Source organism: Macaca mulatta, chromosome 6 (assembly GCF_049350105.2).
Source record: "Macaca mulatta isolate MMU2019108-1 chromosome 6, T2T-MMU8v2.0, whole genome shotgun sequence".
Lineage (NCBI taxonomy): Eukaryota > Metazoa > Chordata > Mammalia > Primates > Cercopithecidae > Macaca > Macaca mulatta.
This window is the reverse complement of record NC_133411.1, coordinates 103,450,674-103,474,740: the sequence shown is the minus strand read 5'-3', so window position 1 is coordinate 103,474,740 and position 24,067 is coordinate 103,450,674. Positions and strand designations below refer to the sequence as shown.

The 24,067-nt window shown below is 40.9% G+C and overlaps 1 protein-coding gene across 1 annotated transcript in view; it reads left to right on the top strand.

The window, feature by feature from the left end:
- The window catches only part of LIX1 (limb and CNS expressed 1), a 50,083-nt gene extending 31,633 nt beyond the window's left edge, over nucleotides 1-18,450 (top strand). Inside the window, 4 exon segments of the mRNA NM_001194032.2 lie at nucleotides 4,035-4,175; nucleotides 6,262-6,357; nucleotides 14,219-14,296; nucleotides 16,073-18,450. Coding sequence (NP_001180961.1) covers nucleotides 4,035-4,175; nucleotides 6,262-6,357; nucleotides 14,219-14,296; nucleotides 16,073-16,360 — 603 coding nt within the window. The 3' untranslated portion in view covers nucleotides 16,361-18,450.
- Nucleotides 18,451-24,067: the final 5,617 nt, after the last annotated feature.

Below are 24,067 nucleotides of genomic sequence, written 5' to 3'. Positions count from 1 at the left end.
ACAGCTCTATGATAGATTTTGTAAAGCTAAATTCCTACTATAATGAGCTGTTCCTACAGATGCCAGGTAATACTTGCAAAAACATTGTTTGCTTTTTAATGGGGAACTGATTTTCCAAAGAATAATAAACATACCCTACTCTCAGGCAAAAATGGTCATCTCAAAGTGTCTAAATGCAATGACCAATTACCCATCTGAAATTCATTAATATATTTTTATATTACTAAGTTATACATACCATAGAGGGTTTATTGAAATTGTGCTCATTTAAAAAAATAAAAAGTATATATCTTTCATTCTTTTCTTTATGAGGATTTCTTGAACATTATGTCCAGTGCTTCAGTGACTTGTTTTTTAGTTTCCTAGCCTGTATTGTTGCTTATTCAGCAAACTAGGTCACAGGAGGCAGGAGACAACTAAGTCATAGTCTCTGCCTTTAAGGAGCTCACAGCTAGGAGATGGTGGAGGCAGAGCATTAGCAAACAGTTACACTGCAGTGTAGCCAATGCCTCCCTTGGACAGTGGTCCTCCAAGTCTAGACTTGAGAGTGATCAGGGAAAGCTTCCTAAAAGAGATGGCACTCAAGCTTCAGTGAAAGACTGGTGACTCAATGTCCTACAAATTTTCAGTCAAGCCCATAACACAAAGCCAATCTATCTTGTCAAACCCATCCTGGTTTCATACAAGTTGCCTAAAACTTGGAAGAGGTCTAAACCTTGAATGGCCTTGCTGTCTAAAGCTTCCCCCAAAGCCTTGTTGTGTGTCAACACCAAGAAAAAAAAAAACCAACTACTTTCCACAGTCTTTAGGCTGGGCACAGTGGCTCATGCCTGCAATCCCAGCACTTTGGGAGGCCAAGGCGGGAGGATCACCTGAGGTCGGGAGTTCGAGACCAGCCTCACCAATGTGGATAAACCCCATTTCTACTAAAAATACAAAATTAGTTGTGGTGGCACATGCCTGTAACCCCAGCTACTCGGGAGGCTGAGGCAGGAGACACGCTTGAATCCAGGAGGCGGAGGTTGCGGTGAGCCAAGATCACACCATTGCACTCCAGCCTGGACAACAATCACAAAACTCCGTCTCAAAAAAAAAAAAAAAAAGAAAAGAAAAGAAAATCACTCTTTATGATAAGTTATAATATCTTCTTCTGCCTGCCCTTAATTGTTCTGCTTTGTTAGTCTCCTGGCAAGTGTTGTTAGTTTGGTTGGTTTTTGTTATTTTTTAATTTGTGTTTGTTTTAATTCTCCTCAGCATCTTGTTCTCGCCATTTCAAAAGTCTTATAATTATTTCATCAACACACTCACCATGTACGAGCATCTCCAAGCATTGAGCCTGGCTCAGCTAGTGGAGGATGCGCAAGTAATATACAAAAACAGTATGGAGATTCCTTAAAGAACTAATAGTAGAACTACCATTTGATCCAGCAATTCCACTACTGGGAATTTACCCAAAGAAAAAAATGTCATTATATGAAAAAGACACGTGCACGCTCATGTTTATAGCAGCACAATTTGCAATTGCAAAAACATGAAACCAACCTAAGTGCCTATCAACCGATGAGTGAATAAAGAAAATGGGGTACACCATGGAATACTACTTAGCCATATAGATGAACAAAATAATGGCTTTTGCAGCAACTTGGGTGGAGCTGGAGGCCATTATTCTAAGTGGAGTAACAATATTTGGAAAACCAAATATTGTGTTTTCACTTGTAAGTGGGAGCTAAGCTATGAGGATGCACAGGCATAAGAATAATATAATGGACTTTGGGGACTTGGGGGAGAAGGTTGGGATGGGGGTGAGGGATGAAAGACTGCATATTGGATACAGAGTATACTGTTCAGGTGACAGGTGCACCAGATTCCCAGAAATCACCACAAAAGAACTTATCCACATAACCAAAAAGCACCTGTATCCCAAAAACTACTGAAATAAGAAACAAAATAAAAAAGAAATACACGAGGGGGCCAGCGGCTCATTCCTGTAATCCCAGTACTTTGGGAGGCCAAGGCGGGTGGATCGCTTGAGCCCAGGAGTTTGAGACCAGCCTGGGCAATATAGTGAGAACCTGTCTCTACAAAAAATACAAAAATTAGCCAGGTATGGTGCCCAGTGCCTGTAGACCCAGCTACTCAGGAGTCTGGGGTGGGAGGATCCCTTGGACCCAGGAGGTGGGGGTTGCAGTGAGCTAAGATTACACCACTGCACTCCAGCCTGGGTGACAGAAGAGAATCAGTCTTTAAAAACAAAAGGATATGAGGGCTCCTCCCAGGCCTGGAGGCTGGGAGAGGGGGTGGGGCAAGAAGTTACCCACAGTTGAGGACAGGATCTTTACAATATATAGGCACTACTGTTCTAGAAGGTTTGAGGGAAAATCACAGAGGACCTGGAACCTGGCTTCAGGACACTCCAACTAGGTTTGTGGAGATGGGGAGGAGAGACAGGTCTCTAGAGGACACGAGAGCGTAAGACTGGAGCATTCCTGGGACAGTGCAGAAATAGTCAGCATAAGGCAGATAGGATGGGGGCGGGGATGTTGTGAAAGCAAATGAGAGGGATTTGGCTTGCTTCAGCTGGTGGTACAGAACCCTTGCTCTGTGAAACTGCAAAATGAAGTGTGATATTTGGTATTTTTCCTTTTCTTTCCCATCAGTCACCAAGAACTACTGATTCTGAGAATCATGCATTTTGGGTAGTAGGAGCCTTGGAGATCAGACAGCCTAGCCTCCCTATTTGTCCAGTGAGAAGATTAGCTCCCAAAGTTCAGGTGATCCAGGTTTCTGAGAAGCAGAGCCAGGGGTGCCAGGCTACCCCACTAGTCAGCCACTGACCTAGGCCTGGACTTCTCTTCCTCGGACTTGTTTCCCCCCAGGAGTCCAGGATCCTAGACACTTATCCCTGGGTCCACAGGAGCCTATAGGAGAGAGGCCATCAACTCCTGGGCTCTCCAAAAGGTGTGGGCTCCAGGAACAGTCCAGTATTCATGACACTTGTCCCTCTATCTGCAACCCCAGGAACCATGCCAAACCAGAACTTGAAAAATGGGAGTTGTTAGTTGTTCAGAGACAGGGAGGACAGAAAAGAATCAGGATGCATCGACCAGATCCATATGAGCCACAGAAAGCCAGTCTAGCAGGATGGAGAACAATATTATATTTGAGAGGAGTGAATTTTTTATGAGTCACTAATCATAGGCTGCCTGTGGCCCTAACTTCAGGAAGGTTTGAATGGAGTATGTCCCACCAAAACCACATGGATTGAGAGCAAGGGAGAAAGCCTAGTCCTCAAGAAAATCAGATAACTGTTACCAGAAGGAAGGTGGGGGACAAATGTTGGAAATGCAAAAGCAATAGATATTGACAGCAGCACCCTTGTACTAACCTGGAGATAAAAATGTCTGGCCGGCATGTTCTCATAAGTGCTACTATGTGCCAGGTATTTCCAGTGCTTTATCTATATTAACCAATTGATCCTAACCTCAATCCTACTATATTCCCATTTTATAGAGGAGGAAATTGAGGTGCAGAGAGACTAATGAACCTACTCAAGGTCTTATAGTTAGTAAATGCCAGAGCTGAAAGCAGTCTGACTCTAGAATTTGTGTTCTTAATTATTGTGTTACAAGTATTTCCAGATTCCTTGCTTTTCTCCTTTCCTTACATCTTTTCCTCTGAAATAGGGATTTGAGGAAGGCCCTGATAATGAATATAAATTATCTAGCACACAATAATAGCCATTATTAATTTATCGTTACTCATTAACAGAGTATGCAAAGCTTCTGACATATAGTAGACATTCAAAGACTATAAAATAAGGCAATAGGTAACTGAAGATCAACCAAGACATTTGCATGGACTCTGGAACTGAAGGAAAATCTGCGTGACCTTCAGGGAGATTAGCAATGTATATGAAAAGAATAGATGCAGACAGCAAATGCATAAATAGAAATGTCCAGAGACCCATTGATGCGGGAGTGAACTGGTGAAATGCTAAATTCTCAAATGACTCCTTTTCTCCTTCCCTTCTCCAGTGCTGCTTAAGTAGAGCTGAGGCCAGGCGGGATGCAGCTAAAGTGGCCCTGATCAACTCCCTCTTCAACGAGCTGCCCTCTCGCAGGATCACCAAGGAATTCATTATGGAAAGTGTTCAGGAAGCAGTAGCCTCCACCAGCGTGAGTACCCACCCGGGAGGGCAGGAGATGGCTGCACTGAGAATTCTGAAGCATTTGAATCTTGAGAGATGCTAACATGAGCAAATTCTTATTTTAAGAATTCTGTAGATTCATTTTTTACCCATTAAATTGTTAATTTTCAGAAAAAAGAATACTTAAATTGGAAATCATAAAATTCACACATCTCAATAATACTTTTTAATCTCCCTTGATCACAATTAATCATGCTTTAAATCAAGGTAGATCGTTGGATCCACCTGGATATGTTTAAGTGAATGCTTATTGAGGAGTGTTGACTCTTTTAGGGCCTGAGAATGCAAACAGTGGAATACTCCTTTAATCTAGTGGAAAACTAGCTCCATTTTCCCCAAAGTTGAAAGATCGTGAAAAATCATCTGAAGTGTTTACTGAAAGTGTGAATTCCCCAGCCAGTGTGGGGCCCTGCAATCTGCATTTTTAAGGAAACATGGACTGTTTAGATATGGGAAAAACCATATGCCCAATATGTGTTAGCTATTAGAATTACTATGGTTAATATCAATTACCTCTGCAGAGAGCACTGAAAATTTCTGTAATTAACACATTTAAATGCAAAGTGCTTTAAGAGCAAAACACCCTGTCTTAAAAATTAGATAGGATTTTTTTTTTTTTTGCAATACAGGACAGGGTATTTGTCCCATGAATGATTTGGAGCTCCCAACTCCCATTGCTTCCAAACTATAAGCCAGGAAAGAAGCCTTGGGTCCCCACCTGTGGCAAGTGTCTCCCTGTGTGTGCTCAAGGGCAGGAACATGGCATTACCAAAGGGATTAACCACCTCTGGCTTGCCTTTAGCACGGATAAACCCCACCTGAGATTTCCTTCTCTGTTTCCCTTAACTAGGAAGGCTCCGTCATTCTGGTGAAGCTGCTGATGATGAAGGAAACACTATCAGACTAGATGTGACTCTTTTCCCCTCATAAATCTTCTTATCACATAAAGGAGAGCTAAGGAAGGAGCAAGAGAAGAAGGGTGATTGACTTGGCTGGGAGATGCCAGGGAGTTCTGTTCTATATCTGGTCTGAGGATGAAAGGAAGCCTTTATTTTTCAGTCCTGTAAATTTCAAGTGCTTTTGAGGAAGAGAGGTTAGGAAAATTATGCCTGATTTATATAAGTGTGAAATTTACTCAGGAGTAGGGAAGGGCCCTCAGTGTAAAAGTAATTTATCATTTTTTAAATGGAAATTTCTAAGGAAACAGATTATATATGGTTGCATGCTTCTAGATGGATTTCCTCTGGGATATTTAAAAAGCCAACATAAATATTTCAGCAGCGGTGTGTTAATGTTATTGCATTCAAAAGCTATAAATTTGCTGCTATCTGATGCTGGCACTTGTTTGTTCAGTCTCACAAAGTCACCATTGCCCACCTTCCCAGGAATCCGTGTCCATAGGACACGGAAGGGCTGGCCCAAAGGCCATACCAGAGTTGTGTTAGCTTCTTAGCAGCACTCCCCACACCCAAATTGAAAGGGAATTTCATTTCTGCCCATCACCCACCCACCTCGTTTCCTAAAGATTAAGCGGTACAGGAGTGAAAAAATATAAACCATGATCCATGTCTCCAGGCCAAACACCAGCATATTACGAAAAGCTCCTATTAAGAATCACAGCAGTAAAATATGAATGGTCCATACAACTGACAAATTCTTTCCAAGTCAATTATGTAATACTGCCTGGTTATCATTGGAATCAGAGCAAAGTCAGTGTTTCAAGATTTCAATAACCAATGAAGGCAGCCTCAGAGCTCAGCCATGCAAATGTTAACACCACCACCACCAACACCCTGTGCGATAATACAGAAATGTCTTCCTTTGGAAAATTATTCTATCAGCGAGTATGTAACAATTAGCATTCTAATTAAACGCTCAATTCAAATTGATTACAAAACCCTCAAATCAACTGGAGACTTGGTTGTAGAGTGAACATCTGTTCAGGTTAGACCAAAAATAGAAGGCTTGCTGTGTGGTCACAGAATTAATTTGTGACCATTCAAAGAAGAGGAGGAAAAATCAGTAATTTTTCTTTTTCTGCTTGCTTTCCCAAGGGCACTTTAGATGATGCGGATGACCCCAGCACCAGTGTTGGAGCCTATCACTACATGCTGGAGTCAAACATGGGGAAGACCATGCTGGAATTTCAGGTACCTGCCTGCCTGCCACATATTTATTTGATTATCCAATCCAGAAGCCTAAGAGAAATGCAACACTTATCACTAATATCTCCTGACCCAGTAATCTTTTGGTATTAAGTGTTTTTGGTCATTTTAATTTAACCCTCCTGGAATCCAGCATGGTAGCCCCATCTCGGCCACATCTCATGTGCCTAAACAAACACACAATCGGGGAACAATCTTTGCTTTTATAAAGGAAAGTATAAGACAAATCTAAGAAATTGGTGAGGTACACCACATGCTTATGATTCTGTAATGTTTCAGTACAAAGCTCCCCCCTAAACCAATGAAAACAGTTTGACATGTTGGTTGTTACCATCTGCTTCTTAATTTTCAAGTCCTATAACTTCTGAAAGTTCCTGCAGTGCATATTAAACAAAATCCTCCTTGGGTCTGGTTTTCTATTAAACAAGTTCTGTCACCTCCTATCATCAATGAAATAAAAAAAAAAATTAACAATCTGTAACTCCTTTTCATCCACTGCCAACAAATGATAACAAGAGCTGAGGAACTATATTACCTATTATTTCTAAAATATATTGTTATGTTAGTAACAACAATAGTAATAACAGCTGACACTTATGGATGCTTACTTTGGCCCATGCTTAGCATTTAACAAATACTGTCATAATTTAACACTCACAATAACTGTAAGAGGTAAATAATATTGTTATCCTCATGTTATCATTGAAGCTAGGGTTCAGGATCAGGCAGTCTAATCTCTGAGCTCACACATCTGACTATTATTCTATATCAGGCTAGACAGATAGAATTTTAGTAGTGATTGGGCATGAAATGTGCTTCCCTTTAAAAAACTTAACTCCAATGCAGTTGAACATCCGTACACATGCAATGCTGGTAGGAATCAGAATGCAATATGACAAAAAGACTTCACCCTTAGAAATTCTGTTTTCTTTTTTTGTTTTTGAGATGGAGTCTTGCTCTGTCGCCCGGGCTAGAGAGCAGTGGTGCGATCTCGGCTCACTGCAAGCTCCGCCTTCTGGGTTCACGCCATTCTCCTGCCTCAGCCTCCCAAGTAGCTGGGACTACAGGCGCCGGCCACCACGCCCAGCTAGTTTTTTGTATTTTTAGTAGAGACAGGGTTTCACCATGTTAGCCAGGATAGTCTTGATCTCCTGACCTCGTGATCCACCTGCCTTGGCCTCCCAAAGTGCTGGCATTACAGATGTGAGCCACCGCATCTGGCCTTAGTCATCCAGTTTTATTCTTAAGTAGCCATGGTCTTACTGACCTTTGATGTAGCCTGTCTTGGTTAGGAAGCAACAAGGTATCCTTTAAGCCTAGTGGATGGGGCACATGTCAGCTCAGTGGCTGTGACCCAGACTCTGCAGTGGGTTGGCCAGTTCGAGCCTGGCTCTTTTCCTTACCTCAAAATCTATTTCCTCGTTTGGGTGTAAATCAGGGAGAATAACAGTACCTTCCTCAAAGTGCTATTGTGAGGATTAAATGGGATGATATGGGTAGAGTCCAGAAGAGTGCCTGGGGTATAATGAATGCTCAGTGAAAATGAACAACCATTATTATATGTATTTCTGAAGGAGTCTTTGCTTGAAATGCCAGAGGCTACTGGATGGATTCCGTTGACAACTCTGTCTAACCTAGCTCTATTTGAACCTGCACAAAATGGTTCAGGGCCCCTATTGTAGGATAAAAGAGTCGATCTGTAAAAGGTACTTTTTTTCATAACAATCTAAAACTAAACAGAGGAATAATACTTTTAAAAAGAGGTACTTTTTTCAAGAGAAAGAACATAAACTGTAAAAAATCATACAGACCTATGTGTGAAGTCTGCTCTGCCACTCGCCATCTGTGAGCTTGTCCATCATCTGTGAGCTTGTCCATCATCTGTGAGCTTGTCCATCATCTGTGAGCTTGTCCATTCTGAGACTCAGTTTTCTCATCTATAAAACAGGAATACTAATGCCCATTTTGTGGAATTTTTGTGGGACTTAAGTAGTGTAACATTTATAAAGCATCTGGCATAATGCTTCCCCAAGCAGGAATTTCATTTAATTCCTGTTCCCCCTCCAAATCATACTGTAGTTCTTTCATTATGGAATGAACATTGCCTGCCCCAGTACACAGTAGCTTGTATGTGATTTAGCGCTATTTTTGGAAAAATTAAGAATGATTTTGATTGTGATTGGTTTCGTCTACCAAAGATGGAGGAAGGTGAGATTTTAAAAAAATTCTTAAAATTCCTTCCAAGTACTATGAAAGGCTCTACTCAACCCTCTTTTAGTAATACTTTAATTGCTTTGCTATAGGCTATGTGTTTTCTGTGTGGTCTGTAGTAAGGTATTTAAATTTGTGAAATAATAATTTGAATCCTACTGTGGACATGCTTCATAAATTCTCCTAAAGGAGTCTGGGTACAGGATGGAGACAAAGGAAGAGGAAGATGTGAGGGCAGGGAAAATCCAAACTCCCTTCCCCAGTAGGGATACCGGCAACCCAGGAGGAGGGCCTGTGGAGCGCATCCCTTTTCCTTCCACCAGGCCTAGCTTGCCTGCTGGGACCTGGCACATTCCTTAGTGGCCTGGGTTAAATGCTTCCGCTTGTGTCTACACATAATGCGAATTGCCCACAGACCTGGACTGTTTCTGCCGCCAACACAGCAATTCAGTACCCCTGGTGGGTAATAGATGTGTGTTTGTATCTAGCTATGGATGACTCTACCATATAAAAACAAGCTGGTGTCTCCAGACTGCCCTCGGGCTTTCGCGGGGCGGGAGGGGGGTGGGGGCGTCCTGCAGCCAGCACTCAGAGGAAACATGATAGGCCTCTGCTTACCTTCACTTCGTGGGAGGGAAGCCGGGATGCCTGTTTCGAGGTAGCTTTGCCACAGAGAAAATTGCCTGCTGTTTGCGGGGAAGGCTGGGAGCAGTACTAGTCACTGGGTCTTGTCAAGGTCGGATTCTAGGCAGACGTTTACTGAAGCTGGTTAATATATTTATTCTGAATCCTAATGCAATCCAAAGAAGAGTTGTTTATTTACATCTGCTAAATTTTCCAGGTCGCCTTTTAAAACCTCATCCCATAAACAAATTTCCTCTTAAATCCATTCTCTTGGGTGGGGAGATGGTGCCCACCTGTTTTTCAAGTTCTCCATTTACAGTGTTTGTTTTTCTTATTTCTGATGAATCACAGAGCCAAACCTGTCTCCTAGAAAGAGTTCCAAAGAGAAGCAGTGAGCATTTTCCCTCTACGAAGTAGCTGAAAAGCCAAACATTGTTTCTAACAGAGGCAACACCAGGAAAGGCTGTGAGGACAGAGCCCCGTTGTTGTCTGTTTAAATGAAATGAATGACAAAATAAACCAGGAAAGCTGCAGAGTGAGAGCTGCAACCGAAATTTTCCCCGAAGAGGAAAGAAAATACACAGCTTGATTCTTTGTTCTATATTAAATTTACTCTGCTGGTCAGGACCAGCTGGATAATTTGCCAGGCCCAGTGCAAAATGAAAATCTAGGGGCCCTTGTTGAAAAATTACCAAGAATTTCAAGACAGCAGAGCACTAAACAAAGCAGGGGCCCTGTACAGCGGCGCAGACCTCATGCCCGTGAAGCCGGGCTTGCCCTGAGACAGAGCCACAAGAAGAGACCAGACAAGGGCTAGGCAAGTGAGGCATTTGTCTTGGGTACAAAATTGAAAGGGATGCATAAAAACTTCATAATCAAGATGAATATTATAATGCATTATTTTTAAACTCAAAATTCATGCAAAAAATGCACGATAAACAAAATATCAGAATTATAAATAAAAGACCATGAACATGTATAATTGGCCCCACTCACTTTAAATCTTGCCTCACCTGCCTCACCTTATGAGGCTAACTTGTTTTTCTGTTGGTCTAGGTGGGCCCCTCAGGCTTCCAAATTACCCTACAAACCAAACACCACACCCCAAAAGACTTCAGTGAGGAGTATGACAGATCCTACAGGAAAAGACAACACTAATGTCCTTTATTTAAAAAAAAATTGTGTATATATTCTTTTTTTTTTTCTGAGACAGGAGTCTTGCTATTTTGCCCAGGCTGGGCACAAGCTCATACTCTTCCTGCCTCAGCCTCCCAAGTAGCTGGGACTACAGGCACATTCCACGGCACCTGGCTACACTAACTTCCTTTAGAGTAACAGACCTTCTCCAGGTAGAATACGAGCCAGCAAACACCAGGCAGCAAAGAATCATGGGAAAACTGGCAAGCGGAACTCCACAGCAGCCCTCTCCTTCCCACTCTGCAATCATGCAAGGATTTTCAATGGAATCAGTCAGAGGCATGCAAAGATTTTCTGGAGTTGAGCCAAGAGCTCAAATAGTTTTGGGAAAATTTGAAGAGAGTGAATTTGGTCTTATGAGGGGAAATAAAGAAGTGAGACAGAAAATATGTGAAAATATTTAAATATACTTTATATAATGATGGCAAGATGAATATCTCTACAGAGGACAAAAACTAGATGGGGATATAACGAACGAAGTTGGAAAGGAGGTCATCTTCCCGAGGGAATTTTAAGAACAAGAGCAACACTGAGGAAGTGGCAGTTGTGTTACTGGAGAGAAAAAAATAAAGCTGCTTCATGACGGGATAGAAATTTAGACAAACCAGAGATGGTGAGGAGGTTGACCTTCATCCTGGAGACAAAAACAGTTCAAGTCTCTTTGGGGACATTTTTGAAAGATGAAGGTTGTCAAGGGGCATGAGAAAGGGTTTTGGTTCTGTTCACAGAAGAGCTGTGAATTCTAAAGTCTTAGGAGATTTTCAGGGTGGAATGATAGTCGCTTATGGGGCGGGGAGAGCAGTTAGTGTATAGATAAGAAAGAGAGCCCGGAAGACCCCAGAGGAAGAAGAGTATGTTTCTAAGACAACAATTATCAGAGGATGGAATTAAGAGCCCTGTTAGCAATAGGCTGTTTCTCAAACTGGGCCACAAGGATGCAAGAACAATGCCAAGATAGCTAGCTATAGGAAGCCACAAAATAAATCCCATATATGTGTCTGAGTTCTCAACTTTACGTAAAGATTTAGGGTGGTGGGGATCAGATGGAGGAGTGGAGTCTCACTCACTTGCCCAGGCTGGAGTGCGGTGTCGCGATGGCAGCTCACTGAAGTCTCCGTCTCCCAGGTTCAAACAATTCTCCTGCCTCAGCCTCCCGAGTAGCTGGGATTACAGGCACCCGCCACCACACCTGGCTAATTTTTGTGTTTTTTAGTAGAAACAGGTTTTTACCATTTTGCCCAGGCTGGTCTCCATCTCCTGACCTCAAGTGATCCGCCTGCCTCAGCCTCCCAAGTGCTGGGATTATAGGCGTGAGCCACCGCACCCGGCCAATATTTGTTTTCGCTTTTCTAAAAATGGACATATACAATTGAATACAAAATTTGAGTGGATTTTTATGAGACATAAAACCAAAAAATTTTTCTTATTTACAAATATTGTCACTCCTGTTACATCATAGAGACTGGTTCCCAAATATTAAAAAAAACCTTCGTATTCATTTTTATGGCTTCAAAGTATTCAGTGAGTTGATTTGTTAGTATGGTAGGAAGGGCAACACAAATTTGCCCTCCTCAGCCACTGAGGCTACTTTGATGGAACGCCAGAGAAGAACAGCAGTGACAGTCAGATTGGACAGGATTTGATTTCTAGAACAAAGCACTCTCACTTTTTCAACTTAGCATAGTGATGTGATGAAGTGAAAATCTGAACAAGGGCAGGAAGATGTGGAGGAGAGGGGCCAGGAGGGGGCAGCATCCCTGGGCACGGGACCCAGGACCCTGTGCAGACAGGGAGGTCTCCATCTGGGGCAGAAGGAGCAGCTCAGCTGGTATTCATGTGTGTTTTAATTAGCAGACACAAGTGGTTTTGCTTTTACTGAGGTGTCTGTGGGCTCTTAGAGTGCTTACTGTGCAGTGAACTTAGACAAAATGCCAAACTGGATCTCTGACAGAAAAGAAGTAAAACATTTCATTCTAATGGCAATTTTAGACATGAGAGAAGTGCTATTTGCTCTTCTAATAATCTGATAGCTTTAAAATTTACCAAATAATTTTAAGATGCCTAAAACCTGACTATGAATCTCCTGATTTTCATACGAGAACCTCTTCCCGAGCAAGCAGATGTAAAGACAGTTAATTAAAGTCAGCTTTTTTGTTTTGTTTTAAGAGAGAAAATATTATGTTGCCCAGGCTGGTCTCAAACTATTGGGCTCAATCATTTCTCCTGCCTTAGCCTCCCAAGTTGCTAGGACTATAGGCACACACCACCGTGCCCAGCTAAAAGCTTTTTTGAATGAGCAATAGGACATCTGTCTATGTTAAGTTTTCATAACTATTTTTAAGACATGAAAGCTCCTTGTTTGTATAGAGTTATTTTTCAATAATTTCAATAACTGTAGGCTATTAATCCACAATAGATGTATCTCTGACAAAAAAAAAAAAAAACTATAAGTGAAATGCAAATAATTTCAGTGGAAAACTCATTATAACCGCATTAGGAAAATGAAAATCTTCAGTATACCTTAGCTTACCGTTGATATCACAAAAGGCAAGGAAATGATGGTGCTGATAGTCTGAATGTTGTGCTTAGCCCTGGCCCTTGGATTTGGAAACCATGGGTGAGTTTTAATGTCAATACAACCTTATTGTATACATTTCAAGGCATTTTTCTTGACTGAATTTATAAATTTAGGAGTATTGAACAGTTTCTGTAGTTTGTTCATTATATGTTTTATATTGACAAAAGACAAAATAATAATAAATTTAGTTTAACGATCTAGCTGACTTTTACTTGCAATTTTAGAATTGGGTAACACCTCCTTCTGTAAAACAGAATGAGTGTTCCGATGGGCTGAGCAGAGGAAGTTGGCTTTAGGCAGAAAAGGGCTGAAGAAGGAAGAAACAGAGGACAGAAATGGATTGGTCATTTCATAGTTACTTCTCTTGTAAAGATTAAAGCAGACGAGACTTATTTATTATGCTGGCTAAAACTGGCTTGTTTGGGGATTTGGAGATATTTATTTTTGGGCTTAAATTTTTGAGAGTTAAATTGTTTTCTTTAAGATATAACATAGTCACGTGATTCAAAACTCAGTAAGTTTTGCAAAATAATGTCACAAGAAGGTCTCCCTCCTATTCCTGTCCCCTAGGCATTCCTCTGGTATTCCAGAGACAGCTAACGTTACCAGATCCTTTTGTATCTTCCTAGAACTCTTCTAGGCATTTACAAGCAAACATGTATATAGCAATCTTCTTAATCAAATAGTAGCACACATTACACACTGTTGTGTAACTTGCTTTTATTTTAACACATCATAGAATTCTTTCTATTTAAACTTATGGAACATTCTCATCCTTTCTTTGTGATTGCAAAGTGTTCAGTAGTATAGATATATCATACTTTAGCCATTCCTCTAAAAGTGACCATTTAAGATGCTCTCAGTCTCCAGCAATTTTTAAAAATGATGCAATGTAAAACCTTGCCTATACACTATTTCTCAGATGTCCTGGTATATTTAAATAACTTCTTGAGTGTAGAACTGTTCAGTGTATTATTTTTAATGCTGAAAGACATTTGTCAAATATTTAGCCATTTCATTACACAAGTAATGTAATGCTGTGGATATAGCAAAGCAGGGAGAGAAGAATGTTTCAGAAGCCTGGGGACCCTGGGCTTGGGAAAGTCCCAAAGTGTTGTGACAATATTGTGTATTCTGTTTCCTGATATATTTGGGAATTAAGAGTTATGCCCTGCTCAGCTCTCACCAATGCACATTTCGGATTTGGGACCAATGATAGTTGTTTGGGTTTTGTAGGAGCTGATGACCATTTTCCAACTATTGCACTGGAATGGAAGCCTAAAAGCCCTTCGGGAAACAAAGTGTTCCCGACAGGTAAGATTTTCTAATCAAGTCTGGTTCGTGTTGTATGAACTAAGCAGGTGGCTCATGATCTTCCTAGGAGATTTCCTTTATTCGGATTTTTCCGAATATAAATTTGGTAACTTATTTATTAAGAGCAGAGGACACATGAAGAAATATATGGAACAGCCCCACTGAGTCAGGGACTGACCAAATATACACACTAAAAAGAACGTGGGCACAGGACTGATTTAGGTACTTGTACTGAATGCAAACCAAAAGGATCATAAAGGCAGACAGCTTCTAAAGAAAATCCTGGATCTGCTCCATACGCCTCCCCTGCCTCCCTGGAATGTGTGCCCTCTTGCACGTTCTGATGCAGAAACTTGAAAATGCACTGCTTCTGAAACCTCGTCGCTGGAGAGTGGCCAAGTTGGTGGCCGGAGAAGAGTATTTCCTACTCCTGCCAAAAGTCCCCAATAAACAACAGAAATGATTAGAAACTCTGACAAGCCGGCATTTAATCACCCCCGTTTTTTTGGGTTAGAAGTTTCTTCTTTATTTTTCAGAGACACGGTCTCGGTCTCACTATTTCTTTGTTATTTATGAGAAGCACCCTTCCCCCTTTTTAAATAGCTAATGTAAACCCCCTCCTGTGTATTTAATGGTTTTCACCTGTTGTTCTCCAAGATTTATCCTTCCTCTACCCACCGTTAGAATGTGAAAGATGGTAGTTTATTTCTGAGAATTTCCTAGTAGGAACTGGTATGAGGAAGAAAGCCTCTAGCAGTCAGCAAGGTAAGGGTGGGTGTAAGCAGTTTTCCATGCACTGCTGCCCCTGGAGATTTTAGTTGTTCTTTGCTTAGAAAGTCTAGGTTTCAGATGTCAAAGATGGAAAAGAAATGAGTAGCTGACAATGGCTTTGGGTTTTTTTTTTTCCTTTTCCTTTGATTTTACAAAAGGCCTTTGAAATATGCTGGTTGGGTTATAAACACTTTTCCATGATTGTTTTTAATTTGTTAAGGTCATAAATGCATACCATATGTTCTTGAAAATAAAAATAAGCAATGCATTCGCTCCACATGATCAACTCTGCATATGATGTTATTATGCATTGACAAATTTTTCACACAAGAATCGACAGGCAGTAACTAATTTTTAATTATTTGCAAAAGTAAAAGACAATGTACCATGAAGGTATCATTATGATATCAATAATGGAGATATCTACCTTCCATCATACATTTCTAAACTCCCTTCTGTATTTACTGTGAGACAGTTGGACCGTCTCCCTTGTGCTAATACCACAGTTGATTCTCCTGGTTTCTAAATGATACTCTGAGATGCCCTTAACTAAGAGCTTCCTGCTTTCTTCAGTGGATTTGACCAAATGCCATTCTGCCCAAATCCCTCTGTAGAGCTACATCCCTCTCTTTCCAAAGGAAGTAATGCTGGGCAACAGGGTTCAATGAATAAATGAGGTCATATTCATACCAGTTGTTGTAGGAATGTATTTTCAGTGAATGGCTTGTATTTCTAGAAGTGGCAGAGCTGTGTTTGGTGAACATTATTGAGTCATTCCGGTGATGTGTTTTGACTCAACCTGGAGTGGTGTGCTTTGCTAGGCCAACTTAGCCCTTCATTTCCTTTACAGAAGTAAACCAGTGGGTTTTGGTTTCAGTTTTTGAACATGAGAGAGGTTGGGTTGTTGATAAAATCCTAATGGACGTGGGAAGCAGGGGGAGGCATGTGGACAGGTTTCTTTGTTGCTCTTTATTGACACCCTGGACTTTGTTTCTTGGCCCCCAGGAAGTCATCTCCTACTATTCTCAGTATTCTCTAGATGAAAAGATGCGCAGCCACATGGCCCTAGACTGGATCATGAAGGAGCGGGAGTCACCAGGAATTGTCTCTCAAGAGCTACGAATGGCCCTGAGGCAGTTGGAGGAAGCCAGGAAAGCAGGACAAGAACTACGGTTTTACAAAGAAAAGAAAGAAATCTTGAGCTTAGCCCTGACTCAGATCTGCAGTGACCCTGACACTTCCTCACCCAGTGATGACCAGCTGAGCCTTACAGCCCTGTGTGGCTATCACTAGCAAGGCCAAGCCCCGGGTGCCCTCAGTGATGGCAGAGGCCAGACTCTAACATTAGGAATCTCAGCGCAGAGATCCTCAGAGGCTCTAGCATCTCTAGCTACTACCGGAAGGCTCTCCTAACCCTCTCCACACATTCCATTTACAGAGTATGAGAGTTGTAGGACCCTTACAAGACCCAACAAGCCACTCAATGCATTTTTTCCATCACACTCTCAATAGTTCCAGCTCAGGATGAAAGGATAGACACAAAACTGTTCGAAAAACATTTCCAGGCCTGGCTCCAACCTAAAGCCTGATTGACATGTGCCTTGCTAGATTATATATGTTGTTTCAAAGAATAGTCCAATATAGCATCCCCCAAAAGAACAGCAGCCAGAACTAGGTAAAGTAGCATGATAGCAGTTTTAAAAGATACTTAGGATTAAATAAATAATATGGATTGTTTTAAAAAATATGTAAGGATCAGAGTCTCTTTCTAAGCTTTGTAAGCTAAGCAATAGTTTATGTCCCACTAGATACACTGCAAAGCTACAGTGGGGATTTTATCTGGGCATCTCACCATCAAAGATCTTGAAATAGTAATAGTATGAAAATACTAGATAAAACTAATGTTTAAAATGCTTTTGTAATAATAATTTTTTAAAACCCATGCTCTTCCATATATGGGGATAAATATCACCTAGAAAAGTAGCCTCACTCTTATTCCTCAAGAATATCCAACTTTTATGAGTCTTGCAATCAATTATGTTCATTTTTAATTTGCAAATAGATAACCTGAACTAATTTGTTCTTATTTTTTGCCACTGCAAACATATATCTACAGGGAGAAAAATTAATGGCATTTCAAAGGTTAAAACATTTTGAAAAATTATTAGCATGTGACAAAGAATGCTTGCATTTGATTAGTTTCACCAGCATTTGAAAGAAGGACTCTTTAGCTCTTTTTGTTATTCAAGAGCATAAGCAACCAGTAGCTCAAATGTAGTATCATTATTAAGTTTAAGTCACTGGAATCTTCTTTAAAGGAGGGATAAGACATTGCCATCTCTAATTGACTCATCTGTATGGGTCAATCCACTGATCAGAAAATAAAAAAATTTTTTTTTTTTTTTTTTTTTTTTAGTAGAGATAATATTTCATCCTGTTGCCCAGGCTGGTCTTGAACTCCTAGGCTTAAGCAATCTGCCTACCTCTGCCTCCCAAAGTGCTGAGATTACAGGCGTGAGCCACCATGGCTGGCCTAAACTAATTTTTAGATAGTTCCTGGTCACTCAAATTTAAGAATGTCAGCAATGTCAATTTTAAATGCTCATAGGTATTTCCTTATCTATAACATGAAAATGATTATTCTGCATTTTATCCAATAGTCCAAATTAAAGAAAATATTTTTCTCAATTTAAAATAATTTCTTTTTCTTTTGTTTATGCAAGTGCATACATGCTTCACTGAAAGCAAAACCATTATAATTACATTAAAGTTTATAAAATAAGATATTTTAACCTCATATCTAATAAGTATGTACAAAGGTAACTATCACTCCTTAAATTCACATGAAAACTACTGTAACTGATCATGTATTTTGGAATTAGACTTGATAATAAAAGATTATCATGTATCACATATCTCACACCAGGGGAACATTTAGCTACATAATTGTCCCACTTTAATATCTTTTAAAGGTAATAGTAATTTTTGACACATTTTATTTTAAAATATTATTTAAACAAAAGTTACATTCCTCTCCACAATGAGGCTAAATGTCACTTAGGAAAGAACTTTATTCCCTTATATTCCTGAAAAGGAATCAGGATTAACATTTTTATGTTGAATAAATTTTAAAATCTAGGAAACATTCTATTTAACTTTTTTCATAAAGCCATTACTCTTTACATTGCCATTTCCAAAAAGCTACAATTTCCCATGTTGGATGTGATTAAAGTTAGGTACACCTTTACTACATTAGCAGCCTTTGACAACGACTTCCTCAAACTGACACCATCTTAATTAGATGCAGGGACAGGGATCGGATGGTATGATATCAAATTTACTTTCTGTCCTACAAGTTAAAAACTGTACCCATTCTGTAAATTGAAAATAGAGGTTCTCCCTTGGCCACTGTCAGTTTTTCCTGACTGGTCAAAACTGCCCATTCTTCTTGGAATGGTATGGAAGCTTCAGCAAAAGACGTAAAAGTCAGAAACTTTGATGGTTCCTTGAATGCTCATTTGGTAGTAAATCAATTTCAGCTGAGACATAAGGGCTGCCAGTACATCATATAAACATCTTTATAGCCTAGAGAAAAGAAGGTTGAAGAGCAAAGCAGATTTTTTTTTTCCTTTTCTATATCTTGTTCTGAACAACACACTGTGATAAAGGGGACTAGAGTGGAAGATTCCCTATTTAAACACATGAAGCTCTGGATCCTAGCCTTTTTTGGTTATAAACCCTTTGAGAATCTGATAAAAGCTATGGATCATCTCCTAGGAAAATCGAACAAAACATATACATTCACGTTACACAGTTCCAGAATATATGGACCCCCCAAAGACCATGGATTGCCCTAGGAGATCCTTAGATTCTTGTTTAGAACTGTTGATTTTGAACACAACATACAGTGTCAAAGTTTACATCAGTGATCCACCATAACTCAGACATAGCCCAGGTAGCCTGTTTCTAACACAACTGTCATAATTCTGAAATCCAAAATTGCACTGTGTTTGACAGGAGTTAGTTTAATTTCCACAAAATCCAAATTTACCGTATTATTGTTTTTTAAAAAGCAGTTTAGAGCAAACTAGTCGCTAAACTCGGGTGAATGGGACAGAAAGTACAGATTTAATAAAGTCGTACCTCTAATGTTCAGAATTTGGTTGTCTATTTGTTCAAAGCTGTAGTTCACTCCTATTTTTGCTGTTAAATTTATTTACCTATTTCTAGAAAAGGAAAATAATTAAACCATAGATATTCCTGAAATGCTGTACCTGTATCAACTATGAATCTGATCAGCTAAGTCTCCGGAAAAAGAGAATCAAAAGGATAAAGGTTTAACACTTTTCTGTTTCTTTAGAGAAAGTTTTCAAAGCCAGAGGTGGTGTAGTAGTTGGCTTTATCTCTAGCTGAGATGCTTTAGAGAATTCTGATTTTTATCATGCCATGCCTTTCTTTTTATCCAAAGGACAAAAGAAGCTGGACTAAGAATATTTTTATACTATATTCGAAGGTAAACATTAGTTAAGATGTTATCTCTTATATATTATTGATTTTTTTGTTGGTTTGCCTTACAGAAATGCAAATATCAAGATTTCTTCTATAGTGTCCATCCTTAAAGGTAACATTAAGATTGTTTTTAGCCAAGGCTCTAGGAAAATGAAAATCCTTCTCCTTATAACAGTGGTTCTCCATTTTGACTGCACATTAGAAATACCCAAGGAACCTTAAAAAACCCTAAATATCCAGATTGTACCCAAACCAATTAAATCAGACTCTGGGAGTGGAGCGCAGGCATCAGTATTTTCTAAAGCTCCCCAGGCAGTTCTAACACGCGGAAGGCTGATAACCACCGCTCGCTCCAGAAGTACTGGCTCAGAGGTCTATGCCTAACCACTGGGAACTATTACTCCACTTGACCTTGACCTCAAACTCAAATGTGGAGCTCTTCTGAGCTGGGTAGAAGCACATTTTTTTGCTTGGATCAGAGGTCTCTCCTGGAAGCCAGGACTAAAGCAGGGCAAGTACACACACATGTGCATACATGCACAAACACCCCTCATCTGAGCAGGAGAGCCAGGTTCTGCCCCAGGGTCCAAGCTCTCTTTCTCAAATATGATAGATAACTATCTGCACCAGAATCGTATCGGTTACTATTTAAAAATACAACTTCCTAGGCTGCACCTTAGACCTTGCAACCAAATTCCAGGAGAGGGTCTGGATTATGTACCACTTCACCAGGTGTTTCTGATCATACTTCAACTTGAGATCTTCTGGGTGAAAGCTACCTAACACATCCTTTACTGGACAGCAGAGCCCTGGCTTCTACAGAGAGAGCACAGAAAGGAATAAGGGAGTGTGTGAAAGGTTGCCTCTCCGCCCCTCCTGGAAGCTAGAGAGAAGAAGGGGCAAAAAGATGTGTTGCATTTACCTCTCAAATGAGCAGCACCCGCTCTTTGATCACTTTGGCCCCAACATTTGGTATTACTTTTAATCCCTTTCCTAGAAACCATAAAAATATCTATCAGCTCGTGGTTAAAGTCACATTTTAATATCTAACTAAGTCCCGGTAACACTTTCCTCCTTGGAGCAAAGTAGGTGGTCAAAAAGGCAAGCAGAAGCTTCTTTTGAGAGCTATTGATTCTCTAGTGTTGTTGCTTCCCAAGCAAAAGTCCCAGATTGCCACCTATTTATAGGCACTTCCCAATTCTAGCCCCAACTGGGCTTCACATGTCCATTTGTAAGTCAGTTCAACTGTGAGGATAATACATTTTTCTGTAGGATCAAGGTCATAAATGGTGGTAAGTTTCCCAGACCAGCCTATACAGGCCATAGAGTGCCTAAAACATTGACAGTGGGACATAATGCAGTTCTGGGTTGTGAGTGGGCAGAGGAAGGCAGCACAAGGAGCAGCTGTGAGTTTAGGGCATCATATGGAAACACCTCCCTGGAGAGTGTTTCTCAGTTTCAGACTGGTTCTCCAGACACTCCCTTTATTTTCGCTTTGTCCCCTCACAGATTAGCTTGCCGGTGCCCCACCTACTCCCATGACCTATTGCCTTTTCTGATCATGGCTGCTTCTACTTTTGACTTGCTAAGGAGAGATGATTTTTTTTTTTTCCTGTGTTTCCTACAAAACTTTGGAAGTGTCTGAGTTAGTACCACTAGAAACAGGAACATTCAGGTGACCTGAAAAAGGCAGCCACTAAGCCTCTTCTCAGAGCCTATTTTCACTAGGGCCTGCGGGGAAAGACATGAGCACACAAGGCAAAACTGTGTGGGACAGGCCAGCCATGGAGCCTGACCCAGTCACCCAGACCTCTGAGGTTCTTGCTTGGCTGTTGTTGGCTTCACGTGATGTTGCCCTGTCCTGATCACAGCTAGCTACTCCATAGGCCAGCCAGTGATTCTGGGTATTTTGGCTCAAAACCACAAACTGGATCAATCAGTCTGTCCTCTCAGGATGTGAACTTAAAAGCACAGAAGGAACTGGCCAGTTAGAGTTCAGAGCTGAAGTGGGAAGAGTCTGTCCATGAAAGGTGTGGTCTCTGCAGGTGGAAGGGATGAAGAAGCAGGAACCATAAGTCAGCAAAGGAAGCTGATCAGTACAAGGGGAAGAAGCTGCTTGGTGTTGAGAGCAGATGCAGAGAGAGGCAGAGACAGGAGACGATGAGGCCCAGGAGGGCATGATAATGATGAGGAATTGCTGGCCCATGTGCCCTGCAATAACCTTTCCTTGGTTGCAAGGATCACATACCTCGCAACCAAAGAAATCTCACTGTGTTAGCCCATTTTCATGCTGCTGATAAAGACATACCTGAAAGTGGGCAATTTACAAAAGAAAGAGGTTTAATGAACTTACAGTTCCTCATGGCTGGGGAGGCCTCACAATCATGGTGGAAGGCAAGGAGGAGCAAGTCACATCTTACATAGATGGCAGCAAGAAAATAGAGAGAGCTTGTGCCGAGAAACTTCCATTTTTAAAACTATCAGCTCTTGTGAGACTTACTCACTATCACAACAACAGCAGGGGAAAGACCCGCCCCCATGATTCAATTATCTCCCACAGGGTCCCTCCCACAACATGTGAGAATTATGGGAGCTACAAGATGAGAATTAGGTGGGGACACAAAGCCAAACCATATCACCCACCTTACTCATTTCAGAGCAAAGTCACATTTTATTATTCCACTCTTTTCAACCTAAGAAAAGACCAAAAACAATGACACGAGGAGGACCTTCTTCAAGCGATAGAAATGCTGTGGAGAAAACTAGATTTAGGACTGGTGCAGGGTTAACTTTCTCCTCACCCACTGCCCCCTCACTCCAGTGTTATGTCTCACGCTGGTCAGGAGTTCTCCCCAACTCTGAAATAAACACATGTATTATATGCTAACCATACAGTCCTTGCTCCATACATACAAATTCCTGTTTTCTCACTTTCCACAGGAGGTCTGACTACAGGGGAAAATATAACTCTATTTTTACAGAGATAGAATTCATAGCCTAACTATTTGTTGTCTTCTTCAAAAATTAATCACCTTGGGAAATAAATAACATGTTCTGACCACACTCAAGAGTGCTGTCTTTGCCAAAGACATTCCTGTCACTAACTCCTCCTTGAGAATGTCCCTCTGAGTCTGCGTGAGCAAAGGAAGAAAAGCAGTCTCTTCTAGGCTGAAAGACCTCAGCATCCTGAATGGACTAGTTAATCTCAGCATCTCGACTATTAGGCCCAGCACTTAGCAGGTGATCAGTGTTGAATATAAATCTGTCATAAATATCTTGATGCCTTCCTTCTTCTCTTCTTGAGGAAGAACCTTACCTGGCTCTATTCTGCTGGTTTAGTCAGGACTCACTTGGTTGCAAGATTGAAGCCCAAATCAACCTGCGAGGCGAATAGGAAGGTTACTGGCTCATGATACAAAATAGTCCCAGGAGAGTTTCTGCTCCAAGTATATCCGGATCAAGGCACGGAAATCAAGACTTAGTCTCATTATGTGGATATACACACATGTGCACATCCATGGGTCTCATCGCTCATGTCTTAAATCTGTTTCCTTTTATGTTGGCTCCATTTTTAAGCAGGCTCTGTCTTTGTAGTAGCAAGTGGAAGCCAGTAGCTTCATGCTTATATCATAGCAGAATGAGAAATTCTCCTCCCAACAGTTAAAATCCAAGTACCAGAACTGAATGCCATCATGCCCCGTTTCAGTCATGTGTCCATCCCTGGATCAATGACTATGGCCAGGCTCGTCACATGTCTGTGTCCTGGGACTAGTGGTCAAGTCAGCCTACCTGAACAACTTAGACCTGGTTGAGGAGTAGTCACTCAAGAAAGATATGAGTTCAATTGCCAGGGGAAAATGTGGCCATTTCCCAAGAGATATTAAAAGCTGTTTTCTCCTAGAGAGCCTTCAAAGACAGAATGAACGACAGAAGAAACACAGCCTCTCCAACCACAAGTTGGGACAGAGGCTTCTGGGTAGATAAAAACAACAGATGTATACTATGAATACATTGTACCATTTCCAACAATCTAATCCATCCTCAAAGGACACACTTTGTCACCACTAACAGTGTTCAAAAGCACTTTCTGTCCAAAGGGCATCCAAAAATGCTTCCGGACAAATCACACACTGGAATAAGCATACGGGTTCCCTGAGGACTCTCCTGAAGGGGACAGCGCTCATTTGTTTGTAAGCGTTCTGTTGTGCAGAGAAACCTAATCACTTGCCTTACTCTGCAGTCACACTTCATATATCTTCAGTGCTGATGGACTGTTGTTATGCAAGTGAGTCAGGAAATTTCCTCTGGTCTATTTCTAGTGGGCCTTGGCTTTCATTATCAGTGGCTGCTAATACCTTAATAGGAAAGAAAACAGTTGATCCCAACAAGTAAATACAGTTTTAGGGAAACTGGACAGTTCAACAGCCTGGTTGGTTTGTTTATCTCCTCTTGCTACTAAGCAAGTTGCAAACCTTAACTATGACTCTACTC